The 26,213-nt window shown below is 38.6% G+C and overlaps 1 protein-coding gene across 5 annotated transcripts in view; it reads left to right on the top strand.

Moving 5' to 3' along the window:
• CngA (Cyclic nucleotide-gated ion channel subunit A) overlaps nt 1-26,213 on the top strand; it is a 253,350-nt gene that overhangs the window by 192,412 nt on the left and 34,725 nt on the right. For all 5 annotated transcript variants that reach the window (XM_065366951.1, XM_065366952.1, XM_065366950.1 and 2 more), the window contains one exon: nt 5,239-5,401. In XM_065366951.1, coding sequence (XP_065223023.1) covers nt 5,239-5,401 — 163 coding nt within the window. The remainder of the gene's footprint in view (nt 1-5,238; nt 5,402-26,213) is intronic.

The following is a 26,213-nucleotide window of genomic DNA, read 5'->3' as shown; positions in this document are numbered from 1 at the left end:
TCTTCTTCTTCTTCTTCTTCTTCTGCTCCGCAATGTGTACCTACGAATAGAAAATGATTAAATTGCGCTATTTTAGAAAACGTCATCGAAATCGAATTGCTTGGCGCTCGCACTCGCACTATACGACACACGCGAGAATATGTCATCTTTCGCACGGTTATCTCTAAATGCACCGTCAACGCTTACAACCTACACTCGCGTACATGTACACGTACAATCGTATACAACAACAATAATGGCACCATCGAATACCAATACCGCCAACGCGAACGCGAACACGCTTTACCTTTATAAGTTCAACAAATACCTGCTGCGTATACTTTGAAGAAAACGAAAAAGAGGAAAAATCACCTTAAGGTAAAGTGGGGTAATTCCGATGGCAAAATTCAAAATTTTAGCAATTTCTCATTTTTTGGGTTTCCTGTACATTTTGGGACAAAAACGATAAAACAACTTTATTCCTACATCCTTCAGCTACACATTGACTATATTGAAGAGTGATTTGTGCGGAGGCTTCATACATGTAATTGAAAAAACATTTTGGTAGGTTGAGCTATCGGAATTACCCCATTTTTGGGGTAATTCCGATAACAAGTTTTATAAGGAAAGTAATTCTTCTGGGGTAATTCCGAGCCAGTAATGTTGAAATATACCATTTATTGCATACTTAGGTTTTTATTTCATGTAAATTGAATCATTAGAAAAAAAATTAAATTTTTTTTACAAATATGCATTTTTGAGGCATAATTTTTGAAAACTAGACTAACTAGAGAAAAAAGCCCCCTTTTGAGGTTTTTCTTTGATAATTTCGACCCCTCCAAAAAATACTACATCAAAACTGAGAAAAAAATATTACTGGGCAATTTTGCTAAAGCTATCGGAATTACCTCACGGCATGAAAAATGATCGACATGTTTGATAATTCAATACTACCAAACAAATAATTATAAAAGCAGAATCAAAAGATGTACTGACACTTTAACACATATCCATCAAATTTCAACTTCTAAACAGAATTTTTCAACAAGTTTTGAATGATAAAAACAAGTTTCAAAAATGCATTGTTTTTTGCTGCAAAGGTTTTGGGCATTCAGATTTTGAGCACTGCACAGACTTGACAAAACGAAGCAGATGGACCATCTGATCATTAATGGGTGTAGGTTGGCACTAAAACTACCTACTTTCTTCATTATTTGTGCTAAAATGTGTTTTGCAACAAAGCTAGAGCTTGCTATCGGAATTACCCCATATCGGAATTACCCCACTTTACCTTAATGCTTCGAATGAAAGAATCGAAGAATTCTTCGATTAAACGAAGCGATTCTTCAGAAACGCAAACTTCATAGATCAGAGAGGTGGACGTACTTGACTTGTCCGCATACTCTGAAGAAAAGGACAACCGGTTTCTGTTTTTCTTCTTCAAAAGTTTAAGCAGCCCGTGGTCTAAAAATACGACTCTTCGAATTGAAAAACACAACAAATACGTAGGTAATATTTCAAAAGTATACTACTCGTAATTTGAAAATGAACTTTCGGTCCAATTTCAAAGAACCATAATACATATAAGTATTATATTTTGTATAATACGCAAACGCACGGTACGTACGAAACGAATATATTCGCAGGTGCCCATACCGAGTCGTCGAAGCAGCAACAGCAAGTCGAGCAGCAATGGAAACGATGACCTAAAGCGGGCGAGTTGGCCCAAGTCCGGACCTTTTCGCTGTGCGAAATTATATTCGTACGTATCTTAGCCTCGCAAAGGAAGGACCTAATCGTAAATCTTTCATTTTCAGGAAACGCAAAACAAAGTTTCCGTCGTGCGAAATCGCTTCTTCGTTTAAGAAACTAATCGACTTATTGAAATGGGCGTCGGCGTTGACGCCGGCTTCGGCTTCGGGCTCGGGCTCCGGTAGCGAAATTACCGCGCTTTTTTCAGCCAAGAAAACGGCACTCGCTTTCTCTTTCTCAGTTGGTCCCTTTCACTCGTCTCCCTTCTTCATGGTCTTCGCACTTTCGAACGCTTTAAATTATGAAACGGATAGAAGAGCTGACTAGTGAGAAGAACTTCTCCGGCTGATGAGTCGAGAAAAACGCTGAATTCTTAATGCTCGCCTTTTCGTTACGTACATACCTATACTAGGTACCGATCTTTTCTTTTTTGCTTTGTTTCCTTTTTCCGAATTAAATCTTAAACCAAATGAACGGATACCATACGTGATACTTATTTTGCTCTCAAGTTGCTCTAATAGCTTGACTTGAACATCCTATTTCTGATTGCTTGAAATGAAAATACCCCACTAATTCGAGTACCATAGGTAAATTTAAAAACACTTCCAAAAAAATGAACGAGAAAGCGCGGAGTATAAATTGGGAACTGAAAAAGTAACTTCGAATAGATAATTAGTCGTGGACTACGTCTTATCAAAAGGCTATGATGGAAAATACCGCCCGGTGAAGTAAGCGGGTTCTGCGCCAGGAATCGAAAAATTAGACCAGCAAATGCCTCGGAACGAACCGGAACGGAAGAAGATTGCTCGTTCATCTTTCCCTCGTGTTTGAAAAAGTTATGTACCTTCGGGCTGGAATTTTGAAATAGAAGATTTTTTGCTGCTCTTCCCCCCCCCCACCCTACCATAACCACGACGATTTTTTTCAAGACGACAGTTTTGAAATGAAGACAAATATTTTTGGAGGGATGTTTATTCCTGGCTGAAGTAGGTACGAGTTTCTGAAGAGTGATGATGAGAAATTCTGACTGGAAGGGTAAGCGGTTTCTGCGCCAGGAGTGAAAAGTTGAGCTGCCAAAAACTTCATTTCGACTTCTCACGTCATTTTTATTTTTCTTCTTAGGTTCGAAAGAACCGCACGAGTGTGCAAAACCGATTTGACTCAATTTTTTGAGAAGTATGATCTCGTGAATAGTACGAGTACTTATACCTGAAAATTTGTAACTTCCCTGTCGATTTTTGGCCAAAATTCCTCATTTAAAAAAGAAAACAAAATAAAAACATGCCTTAAAAAGTAAAATAGTGATTCCCGTCGTACATAAGTGTATTATCACTTATCAGGCGTCAAAAAAGTGACTGGGTCTACAACGTACTTTTTGAGTCCAAAATTTTCGAAAAATTGTCACCAAAAAAATGGCCTGGAAAATACGATTTGCCAATTTTGGGAATAATATTTACTGGTCACAAGTCAAGTTTCTTGGAGTTCGGGGAATGATTCCGAGTTTGCGCATCTAAAAAAGTATATTTTATTTACTTCGCAGACTACATGGTGGTTTCAAATGGTTTTGAAGCTTCCAGCTATTTTTAGGAAATTTCAATTTCCCAAAAAACATCATACAACCTTTCAAAAAGTTGCTGGAGGCTCCAAAACGACTTGAAATTCACCAGCAGTCAACTTCGCAGCGTATTGAAATTAGTTTGCAGAATGAATTTCGACTTTCCATCTTAGTTTGATGAAATTTCAAGTTTCAAAAATCTACTGGAGGCTCCAGTAATTTTCAAAAAAGTCGTTGGAGGCTCTAAAATGACTTGAAATCCACCAGAAGTCGTTTTCAGAGGGTGTTAAAATTGGAATGTAGAGTAAATTTCAGCTTTCCATCTCCATTTGATGAAATTTTGTAAAAATGTAAAGTTTCGAAAATCTTCTGGAGACTTCAGGAATTTTCAAAAAGTCGCTGGAGGCTCCAAAACGACTTGAAATTCACCTGCATTAATTCGTAGCGTATTGAAATTGGTTTTTAGAATAAATTTCAGCTTTACAACTCCAATTTGATGGAATTTTGTGGGAATTTCGAGTTTCAAAAATCTGCTGGAGGCTCCAGAACTGCTCAAAACGGGTTGAAACCGTTTTCAATCGATTTGGCATGTCGAAAATAGGGTATATCCCAAATTTCAGCTTTCTTAGTCAATTTGGTAAAATTTTGATTTTTCCCTCATTTTTTGGCCCAAATTCGATTTTCAAAAATTCACCAAAAATCGAAAAACGCACTTCAGCACTTGAAATTTTGTACCAAATTGACCAAGAAAGCAGAAATTTGGGATATGAAGGCTGATTTGACTACTTTGCATTCCCCCCGTTGAAGTTGTTGGATTCTATGTATGAGAACTCAAAGGCTTAAGTTTTGATAGAAAGAGGCTATAGTGTGTATTTTTGATACGACCTAATTGATGCCCCTCCATCCCCATTATAGTGTCCTGAGATGGCTATTTAGTTGGAATATTTTCCAATTTTGGGTGTGAAACCCCCCCCCCCTCCTCCACCCTTTCAACTTGATCTATTTTTGCTGATTTGAGGAGGACGCAAATTTTTGAACTCTAGGCTTCGAACTTGTTTTCTGTTTTAATTCGAATAGCAAGTAGATAGGGGACAGGAAGATGCCAAATCTGCCGCGGAAGTTTTTGTTTTGATGATTGATGAGTTGCATAACCTGTTTGCCGTAAATACTGCAACATTTCATCTCATGTAGGTAGCAATAATAGTTAATAGCGATCGTTTGTTTAATTTTTCGAGCTAAGGTTATGAGAGAGGAAAATGGGATATTTTGTTGGAACGCGTACGAGAAGTATGTACGAGTATTTTTTCGTATTTAATTAAATACAGACGCGATTTATGATTTAGTACCTACACGAATAAGCGTTTGTACGCTTAAATAAGTATCGATGTTTAGGATTACGTGACAAGTTTGATAAATTGCTCGCATCATGATTACGGCGCGGCGCGGAAAAACTAACGAGTCGGTTGTGTTTTGATATTACGAGTATAAAAGGTACGCGGTGATGGCGAAAAAATTACTCGAGGATGTAGGCCGGGCCGTTATTATTTAACTGTTTATATACGTATAGGTAATCGTATGGATACGTACGGTAGATATATGCGGCAGCATCCTTACGACGAAGGGGAAAACGAGCGGACTGTATATGACGACGACGACGACGACATATCTACCGTAGATAGAGATACATGGTATTCGTATGTGTATAAACTATACGTGTACCTACTCGTACCGTACCATAACGAGACGAGTATATTATTAAGTTGACCCGAGTGGCCTGCCTCAGCCTTTCTGCTTGCTATGGTATAGCTCCGGCTCCGACTCCGACTCCGACTTCGGTTCCACTGCCTTTGCCCCGTAGCTCGTAGCATGTTTTTTTGACTAATGTTGTCGTATATATTGTATATGGTATATGGTATATGTATATGTAATTGTGCATTGCGGTCTTGTTTCAGTGGCTATCGTTAGTAACAGCGGCAATTTTGTACAATCTAGTATTCGTTGTGGGTCGTGCGGTATTTTGGGAGCTGAGTAACGCTGCTCCGGTATTCTGGTACACGCTGGATTACACCGCCGACAGTATATATATTTTAGATACCATTCTACACGCTCACGAAGGTAAGACTGTGTACCAGTACTATTACGAGTATACCTACATATCTTTTAATAGCAGTATAAAGCCATTTTTTACTCACTTAGTGTTAGATTGATACTTACTACAAGTCTACAGCTGCGGCTCGCACTATTTCAAATATAGGTCTACCTATGGCCATACGTACGAAAAATAACGAAAAATGTTCGTTCGTATTCAAATTACGTTGGCATAAGTAAGATACGTCTCTACTCTCTGTACGTAGGCCTATCGCCATTGCGCGCGTTAAGCTGACGGTGATGGCGGCGGGGCCGGGGGCGGCAAGGTGGCAAAGCACTTTGAAAAACACAACAATAGAGTTTAGTTTCGTAGTACGTAATATTGAAATTGAAAAGCTTACACAAAAGCCGCGCTACGTCCAAGTTTTCTAATTTAGTATATGTATAGTAGACGATGCGGAGGCGACGCGCGACGCACGACGCCGACGACTGCCGCTGCATCGAAAACTTCCTCAATTGTTACTCAGGGCGACGCGGTGCACCGGGCGGGGGGGGGAGGGTTTGTGTAGTTGTACGTACATATTATTGTTTTATTCCTTGTCAATTTCTAAACAGTTCACAGCATTCGTAGATATATACTCGTACTTCGAAGTTTGTTGGCTTCGAGTAATTATTACCTACGTTTAGAAAAAGTCGAAATGGTTTCGTTTAAAAATTTATTTACTCGGCATCAACTTTCTCGGAAATCGTGTTGCTAGGAATGCTAGGCTAGGATGATGGTAGAATACGAACGTGGGTGGCGTTCAGGTTCGAGGGGAGTTTGCTGTTAGAAAAGAGAAGATGGGGAGTGTGACATCTAGGTACGAGAAAAAGAATTCCAAGAAAGGTGATTTTCTTAGAAAGGAGCTAAAGCGCCTTTCAGGCTTTCAGGATAAGATAGTGAAATCCGCCCTTACTCCAATTTTGACGAAACTTACCCAAAATGTTGATATGGGTGTAAAACTATCCCAAAAATTTTTTTGAGCCGACCCCCCCACCCCAACCCGAGAAATGCCCCCTTATGTGTTAAAAATTCAAAATTTTCGTTCTCCCGGGGGGGGGGGGTGTTCCAAACATTTTGAAACGTTCACAAAAAATAGTCACAAGGTAGGTGCGTGTGTGAAATTTTTTTCAAAAAAAATTTCATATTTGTTTTTTTTTGGTTCAACACATAAGGGGGCATTTCTCGGGTTGGGGTTGGGGTTGGGGTTGGGGTTGGGGTGGCGGGGTCGGCTCAAAAAAATTTTTGGGATGGTTTTACACCCATACTAACATTTTGGGTAAGTTTCGTCAAAATTGGAGTAAGGGCGGATTTCACTATCTTATCCTGAAAGGCTCTTTGTAAAGAAGGCACGGTTCTACATTTACTCTAATTATAGGCTTTTTTCCATTCCCACCACTTGGAGTTGTAGGATTCTATGAGAAAACAATTCCCTATTTTTTTAAAATTTTTATGTCAAGTTCAAAAGTATGTTCGTTTGTTTGTATAGAGCCTCCGTAAACTTGAAAAATAGCCATAACGCTATACGAGTAAATAATCAAAGTTGGTGAACGTTTTTTGAAAATTCTCCATTTTCATGCCTCGAATATTCTATACTGAACAATCCTCTTTTTAACGTACAAGAGCGAGTAAAAATGGACGTCTCATTTGTTCTCGTTGTTGCATCTTCGACTTCGAAGGACGAATGTTCGAGGCGAGTGAAAAAGAAGAAATCTTTTCAATATGTCGAAGACGGTGTAGTTATAAAAAATCATCCGCATTATTTCTTCCAAAAAGTACGAGTATCTACACGCGTGAGCAACAAATCTCCGTTATTGAATTGAAAAATTTCGTATTCGTAAAGCTTTCGGTGGGTCGCGATGAAATGGAAACGCTTGTCAGATCGCCACGTAGTGGTATTCTTGTCCACCTCGCATTCTTCACCTTTGATGTTGGCCAACGCCATCACACAAATCATAGTCAAACGGACAACATACTAGATGAAAGACAGGTCTATCTTGATAGATGGTTTGTGCGAAACGACAAGCACGTAGTGTATGGAGCACTATGCAGTATACAATATACATATACACGCAGCATCATTATAAACGGTTTCAGGTACACGAGGTACGGAATGTCCTCCAATAATATGTCCTGGAGGGAGGGGGCAGATAGAAAGGCGAATATTTGAGTAGGTAGGCCTATAGGCACGCATATAAATTCGTGGGATGGGTGAATACGAGTATGCTATCGTACGAGCATTCAAACTTTGATAGAGTAATCGTACCACGAAATGTCTGTATAGGTAAATGTTCTCGTAGCCATATTCTGCATTTGTATCTGCTGCTGCTGCTGCTGTGCTGTGTCACTTCGTCATCGACACTTTTCTACGAAATGTTGGAAAAATTGCGACACTTGGCGTCACAATTCATCGTGTCAATTGTGACAAGCTTGCCGCTGCCAACGTTTACACCGACGCGACGCGACGCCCAAGTACCAGTATTTCTGGTTTGAAACTGATTCGCGTTGTCACTGTTGCCAGTGATATGATAGAATTGTAATCAGTTTACATTTACCTACACCTACACCTCTATACTGAGTTTACATGCTACTGTCAAAATTACGACCGACGTATACTTCAAATAGTATTATTTTATCGAACCAACAATTCCTACATTTTCGTTGTGATTTTTATTCACTCGTTCGTACATATTCGTACTCGTGTATTCCGTACCCACTGTAGGCATTAGACCCATGGCGTAGGTACATACCTACATACCTACTGAATCACGCCACGCCATAGGTTATTCTCGTTTGCTGAAGACAATTCCTACGCCTGAAATGGTTGAGAGGGTGTCCAACTGTCCAATGTTGGGTATTAGGTGCTCAACTTCATTCTTGGCTCTTTTAGAAGTGATTTGAAATTTATGGAAAAATTGAAAAATTGCTTTCAGTACGATTTTTTTTAAATTTCTTGAATTCTCAAAGAATTCGAAAATGAACTTGGCACTCGAAATTTTCGGGAGATGGGGGTCTTTGAACGTGCTCTTTCGATCTTACATGGTTTCGTTCAAATTGGAGAGGGTGAGTTCTCAAGGTCCTTTTTGGGTAAGGTGATTGAAATTCCAATTTTTTTCATTCCTGGCGCAGAACCCGCTTCCTTTCAAGTCAAAATTTCTGATCTCATTCCAATTCTCGGTTGTATTTCTGAATGTATTTTGTGTAATTTTGCATCAATTTTATCTAATTTTCAGAAATTTTTCGTCATTTTAGAATTTGTTTTACAATGCTTAGAGATTATTTCGCAATGTTTGAGCGTTAGTTGAACACCAAATTGACCAATTTAGAAACTCTTGGAAAAGTGGAAAAAAATCAAATTTTTAAAGGAGGGTGGTGCCACGTTGAATAGGGTCCCTGATTTTTAAAATATTTTTTAGTGGGATGGACCCGAATCAAAAGTAAGTTTAAGAATCTAAAGTTTCGGTTCGGAGATTTTGTATTTAGATCTAGCTTGGTTTCGTTCGATTCGGATTGTGTGAGTTCAAAAAGTTCTCTTATGCGAGGAAAAGTTAAAAAATTAGTCATTTTCTCATGAAATCTACTTCAGGGGATGAGAGGATGAAAAAAAAATCAAATTTCAAAGCAAGAACTATCCTATTAATGCGCATTTGCATCGGTAAATCGTAGATAGGTAATTGGTATTGGTAATTTAATAGCAACCGATAAATATTCATTTCGCAGAGTTGCTAGTTGATTTCGCTATTCACTAAATACACACGATATCGCCGTACCTACTTCAATTAGATACTCGAAAGAAGACAGACGACGTTTCGACGCGACGTTTTCTGTCATCCGACTAATTACTCTATAGACCCGAGACCGCGTTACTTAAACTCGTATAATACTCGTAGAACAAGTTTTCATCGAAATTTGTTTATGGAAACAGAATCCAGCAGTATCTATACCATGATTCGAGCTCGTGATGATGAACTGAAAATTTATATGTACGTAGGTATCTAGTTGTATCTACCCACATGCGAGGCGCGAATCGCGAATTAATTTACATCGTGCGCTATAAAATTGCGCATCCACTCGTACCTCATCGCGCGGCATTACGTCTATTTTACGCGAAAATTTATAGCGAGTCAAATTTACGACGTTCCGACGTTTTTTTCCCTTTTCCTACGCGCATAAAATACGTGTACACACCGCACTGCGCACTACCCTCGTTACCTATACAGACGAATTTTTAAAATTATCAACACTCGTAAAAGCACATAAATCTCGACCGATAAATTCACTCTCTGTCGAGCAATCTAGCTACCTACTTGCAAGTTAGGTAGGTATTAGGGTGACCTTTTTAATTTTTTTTTGTTGTTGATTTTTTTTCATTTTTCAAATCCTGAGACACCAAACTTGCATGATGAGAAAATACAAGTTTGACAAAAATGACTCGAAAAACATGAAAATCCGACTGATTTTAATTTTCACAAACAATACGGATTCGAGTGCGTAATTTTGGGTGGAGCTCAAAGAGCAATAACAAAAAGTGTATTTGCATTCGCATTTTCAATTTAGATGATGAAAACAATTAGCTATTTTTAGAAAAAATAAACTTTACGGAAACGACCTCGATGGATTTTAGCAATGTAGACGTAGCGCAACCTTTCGTCGTATTTTTCAGTCGTTTGTATTAATTTTTAAAAAAATTGAATGATTGGTAAAATTCGTTTTTAAAAAAAATCCTTCATACACGTTTAATACATAGATATACGTATTATCTACTTTTGAATGTGAAACGCGACGTACGTCTACTTGATTTATTCGCAGGAAGAAGAGGCGAAGGAAGAAGGTTAACCGTCCTTTATAAGTGGTCGTTACTCGTTAGCCTTTCGTAGTAAAAAAACGTAATTAGATCGAAAAAAAAGCGCCCCACTTTCGGAAGCCATTAGCCACGATACAAAAAGAATTGAAAAAAAAAAAAGTTGAAAAAACAGACCATATTTACCGCGTGGTAGGTATAGAGTCATTAGGCTCGAACTCGTAAAGTAAAATAGAAATTGTTTCAGAGAACTGAATCGTAATTTTTTGTGAAGCACCAACGACGTCGCGTCGCATCGCGTCGCTGTGTCGATAAATCCACTAGGGTCGGTAGGTAAATAATAATACGTTGCAGAGTAAAAGGCTAATTCAAGCGGATGTGTGAAGGAGTGAAAAAAGGTGAGACGTGAAGCGGTAAATCTAAAGGCATATTCGCATACTACTTTTGAAATGAGGGCTTATGGAAATGAATGAGCTTGAGCTTTTGTTTGAACCCTTCCGTGTGAAATTTACTCATTTTTGAGTTCAGATCTAATCAGGTTTCAATTTGGCACAAAAACACTTCTGCTCGCGTATCTTGTCGAATTCAATTTTACGATCGATTATATTGCTCTACACGTCGATATGTACGAAGAATTTTAGCCCCGATGCTCACTTTTCCCCATCCACTCTTTCTGAGGATCCACCCCCACCCCAATTTGAAAATCCGTCCATCTCTTCGCTTATTGGTGGTACGAAAAAAGAGTTTAAATGAAAATTGTTCCTCGAAATCTCTCTACAACGTGGTTACTAGTTATCATCAATGTAAAGGGTGTTCCAGAATAACCTTTCACATTTGTTTTTCTTATTACTCTGAGAGAAAAATGTTTACAAAAATTCTTTTACAACCAAAATGAAGTAGAAACATGCCGTTTTTAGACCGTATATTTGAGTTTCCATTAAAAATCAAGTTTTAAAAATTTTTTCATCGAGATATTTTCCATCATTTTTGACACATTCAACCGAACATTTTTTCAAATTATTGAACACTTCTCTTCCTATCAGTCTCGACTCACGATTAAGATTACCTAGAAGATGTTTCAGAGTCCTAGATTCATCCTGATACACTTTTGACTTGAGGTAACTCCATAAAAAAAAATCATAGGCTGAAAAATCAGGGGATCGAGGTGGCCTTTAAATTTCTGTGTTCAACGAAATTATTCAATGTCCAAAGTGCTCACGCGCTAAACATATTGTGTTGGTCTCTGAATGATAGGTAGCTCCAACATGTTGGAACCAAGTAAGTAACTCTATTTTATCTGCCTTTCAGTTCAGGAACAAGAAACTTGTTCAACATTTTGCCTTACCCCTCACCATCACTGTTTCATTAAACACACATGGTCCCACTACACCAACTTTAGCCACGCCCAACCAAACAGTCAACTTGACGGCGTGTAGAGGTTTCTCGAGTATTATCAAAAGATTCTCTGTACACTTGAAGCGCACATTCTGTATATTCACTTCACTGTTTAGATAAAAATGAGCTTCGTTACCGATGAGTAAAGAGTGAAGGGGTCCAGGAGTCTTTATTTTTAAAAAAAGACCTTCACAGTAAACGTACACTGTACAGCCATCTACTTCTCCAGGACAAAAAATAACTATTGAAACATAATTCGGCATGCTTTGGCTACCTAGAACCGCCTTTACCATTCCCCTAGCTCCACTTGAACACAGATCAGTGGTTACCAAAATGTGAAAGGTTATTCTGGAACACCCATATGTACATTTTTCGAAATGAACGATGTTACTGTTTTTTCCCTAAAATCTGATTTCAGTCCTTGAAATTGAAAAAAATTCAATCTTGGAATTGAATGAAAACAAACAATTATCTCGAAAGCGAATATTTTATTTTCACATTCCGTGCTCATGGGCCATGTTTCACAGGAATACTTCAGAATGGTCCATACGTATCATCGCACAATTCTCTTCCGCAGAGTTACATTCGTAGTTCAATTTCCGAGCACATTGATGAGATTATTGAATGCGTTTTTTGCCATTCTGATCCTTGATTTGATCTCCTTTTGATCTCTACCATCATTACTTATCAGTGCTCCTGATATAGTTAATTCTTGAATGACTAGGAATAGAAATATTATTTTAATTTGTCTGTAGGAGAGAAGGATATTTATCATTACCTAAGTATTGAATATTTCCCTAATGCCAGCGTAGTAGGATGGGTCGGAGAGCTAGAAGTCATTTCAATTAACCATATGCACTAAGCCATTAAATGTCAGATTGAACAATAATACAACCAACCAATACAAATCATGTCGATATGATTTATTATTGTAAAATCCATCATATTAAGTGGACTAAAAAAATAAAATAATCTAAACCATTTTATATTATAAATAAGGATACTAGCCCATATTATGTGACTCGCACTAAGGACTTGAGATATAATAATCATCCAATGTTTTCGGATACCATTATGTTAATCGATGATGTTGAATTAAAGGTCATCACACAGATATAAAATATTCCCTATACTTACCTATAATATTCGTGAATAAAGTGCTTACTGCTCAATATCCGCAAAATTTACATCATTAAGATGGGGTTGTGATTAATTAATAATGGCAAATCTACTCACCAGGTACGCATACTGTCCATATTTTCTGCCTCTTTCGTGGGTGTCCCCAATAATAGACAACGTCGACAGAAATGTATTACACGAAGCACCTATTCAATGAGAAGCATTATTGATGCCGCAGAAGATCGATTAAATGCCCAATGGTACCGCGATTTATCATGTACATTTATTTAAATCACGATAATATAATCAAAAATTAACCATTTTACAAAGTGGGCAAAAACGTGAAAAGAGGGGAAGAGGGGGTCCTCTTCTGCCTATACATCTGTAGGATTTCATAGTGACAGAGCACCGGCTAGCTCGAGATACCAATATTAAGTAAAGATGCTCTCATGCACCAAGCACTGTGATGGTACATAGCTTGGTGCATGTGCATACGTCATAGTAGTTCCCACATTACCTACACTTCCAGCTATGTACAGAGAGAATTCTACAAATAACTGCTTACATAGTTAAGACACTATAGCTTCACTCAGAAGAAATTGGTCGGCCATCTTTGGTGCAAAATGAATGATTTCAGCCAATCACATCACAGCACAGCACTGCTGTCGGTGAAGTGACATCACTGTGATGTTTCATGAAATTCAATTGTTATTTTGCACCAAAGATGGCCGTGATAAATAAGGTATAATCAGAGAGCTTAGTCGTAAGAAAATGGTTAAGTATTCTCTGATTATTGTGAGAATACTTTAGTCGTAAGTGAGATAGACTAAGTATTCAGACTGAGTGATGCTAGCTAGCCACACTAAGTATACAGCAATTGGGATTAACACAGAGAGCTATATACTTAATGGGTTCCCTGACTCATAATAGTAATCAGCCACTGCTAATTAAACAATACTTACCCCGGCTAGGTACACGAGTAAAGAACTGAATCATGAATATTTATCATAAAGAAGTACAAGGAATAAATACGCGATTATTACTCGAACTTGTATTACTACATTACACAAATAAATACAATTGCAATCACGAGTATTACAAAGAAAAAGACTTAAACACAAATCACTTAATCGAAATAATGAACTTAAATAACTGTAAAAACCTTTAACCGAGGGCCTGAGCTCTCCTGTATTTTAAGGGAATATTAACTTGTCAATTCGCAACTCTTTTCGTTGTAGAACTGCGACGAGTTTAGGTAGCTAATTTGACTAGCTAGCCAAATTAGCACCTTGACCACGCCTATTGTTACCAGACTGGTAAAGGGTTGACATACGCGAATATAGGTATTGGCAAATATATTGGTAGTGGCTTTAAGGCATATACTTCCTACTCTAATAGCCGAGCGATTTCACCTAAGTGAAGTTATATAGTGCCTTAACATAGTGAGGCCATATCTCACCATATCACTCCAAGGTATCTAAACTGATTTACACTTTTGATTTCTTGCTTTCTGATGTTGATTTTCACCTCTTTATCTTCTTTCTTGGTGAATTTCATAACCATGGTCTTGCCTGCGTTTATCTTCATCCTGTATTTTAATCCAGCTGTGTTTATTTGGTTGATCATTACCTACATTTGCGCTTCAGTTTTAGCAAGAATCACTTTATTGTCTGCGTAGCTTATTTCATTGATTCTTCTGCCATTGATCTCGAGTCCCATTCTCTCGATTCTTGCTTCTCTCATAATTTCCTATGCAGCCTACATGATAGTGGGTATTCCTGCCTCATACCTCCTTTTATAGCACATCCATTCTCCGAGTATACATTTCCAATTTTAATGATTGCACTCTGTTCCCAGTACAGATTCCTTATTATTTGCAGGTCTTTGTCATCGATGTTGTATGTATGTACTTCTTTAGGATCTTCAACATCCATTCATGATTAACACGATCAAATGCCTTTTCATAATCGATAAAACATGCAATTTTGCTGTTAGCATTCAGTGATCTCTGAATGATCATTTTCAGTAGAGCTATCGCATCTCTGGTCTCTTTCTTTGATACAAAGTCATTTATTGAGTTTCACTGAGGTTCTCATCAATCTTCTTTTCTATTCTGGTATTTATGATGGTAAGTAGCAGCTTTAAAGTGTGGCTCATTAATACGATGGTTCTGTACTCCGAGCATTTTTGCGAGTTACTCTATTTTGGTTTTGGTACAAAGTTCACTGCTTTGAAGTCCTTTGGTAGCACACCTTCATCATATACTATTTCGTTTATCGTTTTCAAAAGCTCCTTTACATACCAATGGTGTTATGTGCTTGATCAAGTCTGCTGGTATGAGGTTACCACGAGGCAGTACTGCCTCGTGGTTTCTGGCTCTCTTCACTGTATTCCTTAGCTCCCAGTTCTATTCGTGAATGTAACTTCAATTTGAGCTGGTCATGTATCATCTCCATAATACATAGTTCTATGTATAGTTTATCTAGACCTCTTCCATTTCTTGATTATTGACGTAGTATTTTTCCAACCCCCCCCCCCCCCCCTCCCACATAAACGCTCTTCCTTTTCTCTTATTTCTTGTGGGCGTCCATCATTTGTTTTACCTTAGTAGACCAGTAATTCTCTGGAGTTGTGTCTTTTATCCAGATCTTCAATTTCTTGACATTTTTCTGTATACCACTGATTTTTGGCCATTTTGCACATTCCTACGACCTCTTTATTTAATGTTGTATATTCATTGCTGGGTTTGGGTGCATTTCTTAAACAAATTTTCGACCAAAATTGACCATTTCAGATGGGAAACATATGCAAAGGAAGAAAGAAAGAAAGAGTCCCGAAGTGACATTATATGGATGACCGATGCAAAATGAATTAACGTAATAAAGCGCAGGAAACCGAATGAAGTTGGACGCGACGTGATTGTGACTATGGGGTTGTAAAAAAAAAAAAGCATAGTTAACTCTACATACTTACATAGTGTAAGACTAAGAAAATGAAGAGCGCAACGCGACGCGGATAGCGAAGAAGGAAAAGTGGCCGGTTGTAGGGGGCACGACCGTCGACCGTCGACCGACGAGCGACGAGCGAAGAGCGAAGATGGTAATTTATTGCATACTTTATACGTTGTTGGCGATTAATAACGGGTTAAAAGGAGAAACAATGATAGAACTAATAAATGTCGTACGTTTTCTGCGTGTTTATTCGATCTTCGCTCTATTTGAACTTTTATTGTTGCTATTAACGACGTTTCGTTCGAGACCGAATCGTTCGACATTGAAAAATTTCTCGCCATCTTTCAATAAGACCTGTACGCGCGGCGGTGGGCTACGTTACGTGCAAAAAAGTTTATCCGTACGAGCGAAGCCGAACAACGAGTTGAATTTACAACGCTTGTAATTGTTAGCGAAGTTTTCGAGCGCTTTTAGGCGGTGAAAAATGTATTTTCATTTCTCTTTTACTATACAGCTATAATACTCGTAGACGTACGATGCGATAGTATACGTACCTACACACTACTTAAGATATACAAAACGCAGACACATACGAGTACGCCACTATACTCGTATACTCGTATACTCGTATAGAGAGGACTTTGGCTGGCCGCGCCGCCGCTATTAATTTTACTAACGATCTATTAAAAAATTATCGTCATCGCGATGCGAATTTCGCAGCAACTTTCGCGAGCATAATTTTCGACTCGTATCTCGAGTAATACAATTATCGCAAGCCGAAATACTCGCTTAATATTCTCGTTCGACGTACCAGCTACAAGCTATATAGGTAGTACTAATACCGCGCGCTACCGCCTTATTAATACGTACTTAATGTACGTAATTATTCTCTATGTAAACGAATACCTATTTACTTACTTACTTACCTGCCTGCCTGCCTGCCTGCCTGCCTGCCTGCTGCTTGCTTGTGTAGTAAAGTTTCGCAAAACCGAGCAAAAACTTGCGGGTTTAACATAATAATAAAAGTTTTCTTTGTGCTAAGGAAATAGCACTATGTACTTAGTGCGAGACGCGACGGGACGGTAGAATTTGCTAAAAAGGATCAGCCTTTCGCTTTTAATAAGTATGTATATCTAGCTGAGTGTGGAATAGACAGACGTGGTGCGAATACGAGTAGTGGCGAGTGGTGGGTAGTGGGTACTGGGTACTGCCTGCGCGTATCCATCTACCGTCGCGTCGCGTCGCGTCGTCGTAACTCAAGCACCTATTTGTTACTTTAATAGACTTTGCGGTTACACTTACACCACGCCGAAGCTTCTCCATAGGTTTGTTCTTTTCACATTTACTTTTCTCACTAGTGTGCCTTGGTGTACTGCACTGGTGTGCGTGGTGTACTCGACTCACCACACCACTTGCACCAGTGTACAGTGGTGGTGTAAAATTATTTCGTGATGTTCTTTTCAATTTTTCATTTCGTTATCACTTATCAATCAACATCACTTCCGAAGTTTGGATATTTTGAGAAATGAATAAAATTTGAATTAAGAAGAAGTTGTGCGGTTCATTAACATGTTTTATTAAGCATCGCTATATTTGAAACAAAAAAGTGGTTTCAAACCAATAAAACAGAACAAAAAAAATGATCGAGTTCCGAGTTCAGAGTTTCCTTGAGGCTTGAATTTTCACTGTTTTCAGATTTAAAACTTTTGATTATTGATTTGAACCAAAAAAAGCATTAATCTCTTGTTTTATTTCGCCGCAATGTTTCTTCAATGGAAAGTTTTCAGAAAATTTTCCCCATAGATTTCCAGAAGGCAAAGGCAAACACTTTCCTTTGAAAATTTTAAATTTTCCAGATGAATTTTCAGCAACTTTCCATGGAAAATTTCCAGCCACTTTATGGAAGACGATTAAAATAGCTTGAAATAAAAATTTTAATTGAAATTGAAACGAACCATCAAATAAAAATTCATCAGGAGAGAATTGATAACGTACACCACTTTCGGCACTCTTCCTCGCGAGCAGGGTAGGATCGTGAACACTTTTGGTGTACACCACTCACACCACGATGTTACACCATCATGAAAAGAACGCGTGTAATGTTACACCAGTGTGTAAAGTAGTTGAAAAGAACGGAAAAACGTTCACGACGTTCACTAGTGAGAAAAGTGAACGTGAAAAGAACAAACCTCATGTTACCACGTTACGCTGTTAGCATTTTTTTGCCCCATTCACAGCGTCCGATTCAACTCTGCAAATCATTTTTTTTTCTTGTAGGTACTTCTACTGTACTTACCTATACACGTGGCTGGCGTGATCGAGGCGAGAATTTAACTAGGTAATTGTTAATTGCAGAACCACCCCGGCCCCTTTTTTCTTTGAGATATTTTGGTTAGCGCTGGAAATTTGATGGGTAGCTTCGCGAAGCGAAACAAATTCACCGCTGTCATCCCCCCTCTCCCCTCCATGCTCAGGGAAAAACGTGCGCAAGATGCGGAATGGAAAGAACGCAGAAATTGAAAACATAACGGAAAACGTGATAGAGGGGAGATATGCCGGACCTGTAAGGGTGATATAGGATTAAGTATATGTGTTGGTAACACTGATCACGCGTCGCGACACAGGGCTACAAGCCCACGGAGCGGCGCTGCGGCCGATTGTTATAGTGTAGAGGTACGGAGTGATCGGTCGTGTCGACGCATTATAATCGGGTTGGTGTATTATAGCCTTTCGAGGCAAGTTTGCGTATTATATAATTATTAAGTGTTTTTAGTATTAATTAGTATTAAGTGAAGAGTATCGTGTAGATACGTAATTTCCTCGTATAGAGGTATTGATTGTGTTTATTCTTTTATAATACAATAGTGTTCACACGTGAGTTACGTTTCACTTATTTGTGTATAATATATAGTGACTTCAGCCGGGGTAAGTAATATTCTCAGAGTATTCAGCTTATGCCAGTATCGTATAGTGGTACTTATTATCTATATATTAACATTGGCGCCTAACGTCAAGTACTTTTCAATTTTTGCTTATTGTCTACAGACAAATAGAGAGCCTCGAGAGCTCGCACACGCTTGCTATTTTTTCTTTTTGGTGGAACCTCCACAATTAAAAAATTAAAGAGTGGCTTTTAAATTACTTAGCAATAAGTAGGAGCTTTTATTTGCATTTTCGCGTAGGTTAATTTGAAAAAATTAGCCAAGAAGAGGCGAAGCAAAAGCACTCGAATCAACGTGGTACGTGCTGCCACCGCCGCCCCGTCCAGCCGCCGAATTCGGAAAACGGAGCCGTTGTCGCTGCCGCAACCTCGGACGATATCACCGTTGCAGCTGCTGCTGCTCGTAACGTATTTTTCGACACGAGACAATTTCGCGCGCTTTTGTGTGCGGTTTGTCACGCTAGAATAATTACTCCGTACACATTACGTATTTGTAGTTAATCTGTGATTAAGTTGTTATTCTATATTACTTGTAATAAAAGGTTATACTACACAGTAGTAATTTATTGTGACGCGTATGTCATTACCGAGGAGAAGTGAAAGAGGAGCTCCACGTATAGATTACAACGAGATTACCCTACAAGGAGGGACTCATAGACGAAATCGTATATCTAATACACTACCTGAAAAACAAATTTTGGAAAAATCCAACAACACATTAAACAACAAAGAGATGGATGACAAATACAACTTCACACCACGCAATACAAATATTCCCACCTGCCCTCCCGGCGATGACGATGATATAACACACCTACGTAAGTTACTACAAGAGTCATGGAAATATGACAATACTCAAATGCAAACAATTTTCGATAATCAACGCGAATTAGCATCGCATATTGAAACAACTAAATCGGTAGCAACCGAATCGAGAAACATTGCTCAATCTGCAGCTGAAAGCGCATCGACGTCTGCATCGCATGCACTTGAAGCTCGCAACCAGGCACAAGACGCAGCCACAAATGTACAATACGTAAGACAAAAATTAGACGAACTAAACGACTGGGCAGTTAAATACTCAAACAATTTCGTGTCATTAGATGAAAGCTCAAAAAAGAAATTTGTTGAGAACGATAGCAGAATGCTCAGCATCGAACAAAACGTAGCGGATCAAGCACAGTTAGTAAACAACTGTGCCATTAACCAAATAAAATTGACTAACACAGTATTAAAAATACATGATACACTACAGGCGAATCCGCAACAGCGAGCGATTACAAGCGCAGACTCAAGACCTACAAAAATTGACTACACAGCGATGCGCAATGCTGGCGTGTTCTTTAATGAACAACGACGATACTTCCCGTACAAGTATATAAATGCATTCGAAGAATATATTCTTGGATTCAACATACGAATAAAAAAGGTAAATTCCACATTACAACAGTAAAACAATTACTACAATTAATTGGACTTACAGGTCTATACAGGAATTTTATTCCAAATTACATGCAATTATTGCGACCAATTTACAACCTGACTGTGGGTAAAAGTGCTAAAGATGGCAAAATACTTTGGGGCCCAGCCCAGGAAGAAGCCTTTGAAAAGCTAAAGGAAGAATTCTGTGCAGACTTCAAACTAAGGCCACCTCCGCCTGACGTCGAATTGTATCTCGATACATACGTAAGCAAAGACGCTATGAACGCAGTTCTATTTTACATCACAAATAAAGATAAAGAAGACGAACAAAAGCATATATGCTTATTCGTATCGATTGCATTCGAAGCTCACCAAAAGAATTTTACTCCTTTTGACAAGGATATGATGGCGCTAGTCCAGGTACTTAAACACCTACAAATGTGGGTATTCGGACGCGTAATTCACGTAAAGAAAAACTTATTAGCTACAATAAATAAATATAGAGACATGATGCAAACGCATCGTAAAGCAGCGTATTGGATTACAATGCTGAACTGCTTTGATTTACAATTTTCAATGACTAAATCAAATAGAATGCTCTATATGATGAGAGCGCCTGAACTTGAAATTAAAAATTTCGAAACGATGATTTCAACTTTTGACTTGAAATTTTTGGATGAAAATGTCCCTAGACTTTTTGACAAAATGGCAAACATTTCTACATTTCAACAAACTGACGAAAATTGCATCGCTATGATGAAGATAATGAAGGAATATATACCTATAAAAAACAAAAAAGAATTAGACAAAAAGAAACGGTTATTAAACCGATACAAAATTGTGAATCAATGCAATACGAACATCGGAGAACGTACTGAATCCGACACAGACGAAGAAATTCAAGACACTGTAAAGAAAAAAGAAATACTTATGAAAAGACTGGATGACGATACATACGTTCCATACTTGCCTACAGAGCTTTTCTATGACACAGTCGATTTTCTACATACTGCCTACGGCCACACTAGTGCAAATAAATTAGACGCAGCATTTCGTCGTATTTATTACCACCCAAACTCACTCGATTATATTCGAGAAATCACTAATGCATGTATAATATGCAAACTTAATAAAAATTACGCTCAGCCAAAAGTGCTGGAATACGGCAAAATTGAAGCCTATTCAATTGGAGAGGTACTCTCTGTGGACATTTATGGACCAGTGCCAGCTATACAGGGGGCACCTAGGTACTTACTAGTGGTCAAAGACATCTTTACGGGCAGAAATTGGCTACGATCTATGCCTGAAATAAAAAAGGAAAACGTATGTAGAGAGATGAAAATAATCCTAGAATGGATAGAAACAATGGGCATCAAGCCCAAAAAAGTAATCTCAGACAATGGGAAACAATTCATTAATGACGACTGGTACAACCTGTTGGAAGACTTAAACATAAAAGTAGCGCATACAAATGCGTACAATCCGCAATCGTCGTCTGTAGAACGTATGATGCGCATTATTGGAGACAAACTCCGAACTAAAATCAATAAATTACACAACCCGTTCACAACGCACTTATGCTGGCACAAATTCGTCGAAGAGATCGAAGACGAAATCAACAATACTCCTGGACCTTTTGGATACAAACCAAATGAGGCCTGGGGCATTAAAGACTGTATAAATGACAAAATGCCACACAAAAGTGTCGAATTCGACTTCAGACAAAAATTAATCAAACTATTGCAAAAATTAGCAAAAATAAAACTACCATCGATGACAATCGAGCAAAATCACAAAACTACTCTAATTCCTGAAGAGGATGTATTTTCAGATCCTGATGGCTACGCTAGAGTGACAGCCGACGGAGCCTGCTCCAAAAATGGAGACGAAGACGCCGTGGCAGGCATTGGAATTTGTTTTTCACCTGATTGTACGAAAAATATTTCGCAGAAATTAGAACTTGATGGCGAATTCAGCCTATCTAACAATTACGCCGAATTAAAGGCAATTATAATAGCACTTGAGACAATGCTCAAAAACAATTTCAAGAAAGTGAAATGCTTTTCTGACTCAAACTATGCAATTAAGGCATTAAACTATACCGTCAAAAGATGGCAACAGAATAATTGGCTGAACTCGCGCAAGAAGCCAGTTCACCATAAAATTCTATTTGAACAAATTTTGGAATTAGTAAAAAAATTCACAAGTGTACAATTTATACACGTTTACGCACGAAAAATTGAATACACTAATGTGATCGCAGATCAATTAGCTAAAAAAGCTGTCTACACTGCCAAACTCATGAAGTCCAAAGTTGACTCAATGACACCCTCTCAAATTATTGAGAATTACATACGCGAAAGGCGTAGACTACAACGTATTGAGGAAGAATACAAATATAACAAGGAACATCCTGATCCTACTATCCTGAAAAAAGGAGACATGGTTCTACTCACGAACCACAAACAATCTAGTAAGGATAAATGTACTGGAGAAAAATTTTACCCTAAAAAAGTGGGTCCTTACTTGGTAATAAAACGTACAGGAATAAATTCCTACTTACTAGAGCCCACAGATGACTCAAACATTAATCGTGTAGCCAACATCAGACAACTCACTCTCTTCCTAACTCAAAAGGAAATTGACAAGATGGAAAAAGATGACAAATTACATTCATATATTGATCAACGAAAAATGATTGATAAAATAAAAGACTTCCTAAATAAACACAAACACGATGATCAAAAATCATCAACAACTGACTCAGAAGAGGACATGCTTGAAAGAATTCAAGGTTTACCATTGGCGACCGATGCTGAAAAGAAAATTTTCCACAAAGGATCAAAAATGGTCATAAAGAAACTTATTGACGTAGCTAGAGAGCAACGACTTCAATTACGTAATAAAAAGAAACTAGAAGCTCAGCTTCAACCTAAAAATGACAAAAATGAGAAAGAAGAAAACTCTCAAGACGAAAGTGACGTAGAGGAATCTACTGGGGCACAAAAAGCACGTAAACTACGTAAAAAACTGTACAAAAAACGTAAACAGGAAAAAACTGATCGGCATCCGACGACCATAGACAAGCTCAAATTCGAAGACAAAATTCCAACTTAAAGTCGTAGACTTAACATAGTGCGACACAGTCACTACTTTTGGAATTCTTTTAGCTAAAAAAGCTCAAATAACGTAAGTTTAAGAAAACTAGATTTAAGCTTATGAAACTTATTTTGAATAAAAAAATTTCATACGACAAAAATGACTCGACTACTTATTAGGTAAATACTTAGAAATAGATAACAAGGTAAAAACAGGTAAATGCAATTTATTTTGACTAGAACAAAACCGAATTGGGATAATTCGCATCAAGACATCTGGTACGGTACGTAAGTATTTTCCAAACGTAAGTATGCGTAACCAACTTCATAATTCGATTTGCAAAATCAAACACTCACAACTATTTTCGCGTAGCGAATACTTAAAAATGACCCTCCCAAAATTTTGAAATACATTTCGAACCAAAATTGACTTACTAATATAGCTATAAGCATCACTTTTTGATTCAAAGTCAAAATTTTTCCAAAACCGACGAAGGAACAAAATTAGACAAGTTTATTTCGTGGAATTCATCAAACACGATGAAAATGACGTTTGGCAACACAGCCAACACAAACCGATTCAATCGAGCTGAGTGTATCAGCCGATTTCATGACTAGATTTTCACAATAAAACAACAAGTTTTTATTAAAATAAAACAACAAAGTAAAAATATTCTTATACTAAAAGATGCACAGACTCATTAGGAACATTTCTATCGAAACAGAATTTTAAAAAATTAATTAGCAACTGAGATATGACATAAAATTAATCAAATTAAGCATAGCTTAACACGTTTGCAATTGGACAGCAGAAATTCCTAGAACTTATCGTAGTCACCACTACAAACACATCGCTTACACGATCGGCTCGCAACCAGCCGCCTGACCGGCGCCATTTTCGCCAACCGAACGTTGCGAACGTAGATGAAGTAGGTAAGTGGGGGACTCAGATAAGCCGATACAACCGGCTGCATCGAGCGACACGCCGTACTTTACGAACATTATTGTTTTGTTCTCCGTTCGGGTATGTGCTTGCTCGTGTACTTTTACTAATGTGTGCTCTGTTAAGTTGAAAGTTTTATTCAAACGTGTCTCTTTTGACGTGTAATTGTGCGAATTATTTCGCGATTTGTTTTTTACCGTGATTTATCGAAAAATCCAAACATTTTTCGCGAATTTTTGCGAAAGGATACCGGTATCCACGTGTTCGCTCGGTAGTGAAAAAACGTGCGATTAATGACACGTACGCATTTTTCATAGTGCTGTGCGGTATTATTTAAACTCATTAAGCTCGAAAGCTTAATTTCTAAACGCGAGTGCGAATGTCGGAAGGTGAGAAAGTTTACGAATTTCCACCGATCGAAAAACGGCTCGCGGACATAGACCCACAGTGGAAAGTATCGGAAAATCCTAACGTACCGGATTCCGACGTACTAGCCTTTCAAAATCGCGACTTTTGTGCATATCACACACAACGATTCGGACTTGCCACCAAACCCGGTGACTGGATTAGAGTAGCACGAAAAATCGTGAAAGAGGCTAAACCTGGACCAGACGAACCAACTTCAAGTACGAAAAGTACTAATAACGACGAAGACGGTGAGTGTAAATAATAATACATATTTATTTTGCTTTTTAAATGCATGACTTTATTTACGTAAAATCGAAACATCCGTGAACAAGTGCCGAATTTATCGCGTATTTTTTCCGTTTTATTTTGCTTCACAGATGTCGTCGCTTCCAGCACTAGTGTGCGAAAAATGCCAACTCGTAATCTTCAAACCGACGATCACGACAGACCTAAAGGACGCCGCCACCACGCTCGCAACAAGCGACTGTAGACACATATTCCACGCATCATGCGTAAAAGACATGTGCAACGAGGCAAGCGCCAACGGACAACAAATGGTCCGCTGCCCACGCGCTCAATGTAATAAGACGCTTTACGCCTCACAGTTTCACTTAATGCAGACAACGCTACAAGCGCTAGACTTACGTGCGTTGGCAGACGCAACGGTGGAAATTGAAGCTCAATTCTGGCAGGATAGTCACACCACAAGTGAGCAACAAATTGCTCAAACCCAAGCTTTAGTAGCGAAGCTACAGTCAGAACTAGCAAGCACAAAAACTCAACTATCAAAGACGAAAAGTCTATATCAATTAGCTTTATCTAAAGCTAATGAGAATCGCTCACGCTCACGTTCAACTACACCAGCGAGAAACGCTGACGACGCATCCGTTATTCTCAGCACAGCTGCTAACGTATTATCAGTTCAATCGGATAACATAAACCAACCTGGTACATCAACATCGTCCCCAGCGTCCTACGCGGCTGCAGCTGCAATCCAACCTGACTTCGAAAATATTCAACGTCCGATACACGAATACAGACCGCCACTAAAAAGTACACAAGGTCAAAATTTGCCAACAGGCAATATTCAGAAGAGCTTTGCTCCAAACCCAGCGGTACGAGGCCGAGCTCCAACTCCAACGTATAATTCACACCAACAGATGTTACAACATCAAATGCCGCCGCCTAGGCTACCAAGAGGAGTATCTCCAGGCAACATTCGTATGTCGAAAGCGAATCAACAACGAGCTGCAGAAGCACAGCAGCAAATGGCACCAAATGCCAACGTAAATCTGGCAGCAGCCAGACCTGACCAGGTACCCCCTCACGTCTCGGTCATGGACCAGGTACCACAATACGACGATCAAGGCAAATTGATACCACCTGCGCTACACACGCCATCGACACAAACACGCAGCATTTATCGAACCCAACAGACAAAAAGTTGGAGCAAACAAGAACGTGAACGTAAAGGACCTTTCGCACAGACGAAACGAGAACATGATCGATTTTTTAGACGATACGCAATAAAAGCGACGACGTTATTTCCATTCTTTCCACTCACGTTTTATCCGTGTCGATATTCACTCCTTGCGACGTTTAACAACCAGGCTGCGAACGGCGTATATACTGCAATTGCAGCTCAAGATATCCTAATGATGGGAGATGGGTATATCTGGGGTATGATCCAGTATATGCTACGACTACGAGAAAACATGCTA

This window comes from Planococcus citri, chromosome 5, assembly GCF_950023065.1.
Source record: "Planococcus citri chromosome 5, ihPlaCitr1.1, whole genome shotgun sequence".
Taxonomy (NCBI): Eukaryota; Metazoa; Arthropoda; class Insecta; order Hemiptera; family Pseudococcidae; genus Planococcus; species Planococcus citri.
Note: the sequence above shows the minus strand (reverse complement) of the source record. Positions and strands in the feature narration are given on the sequence as shown.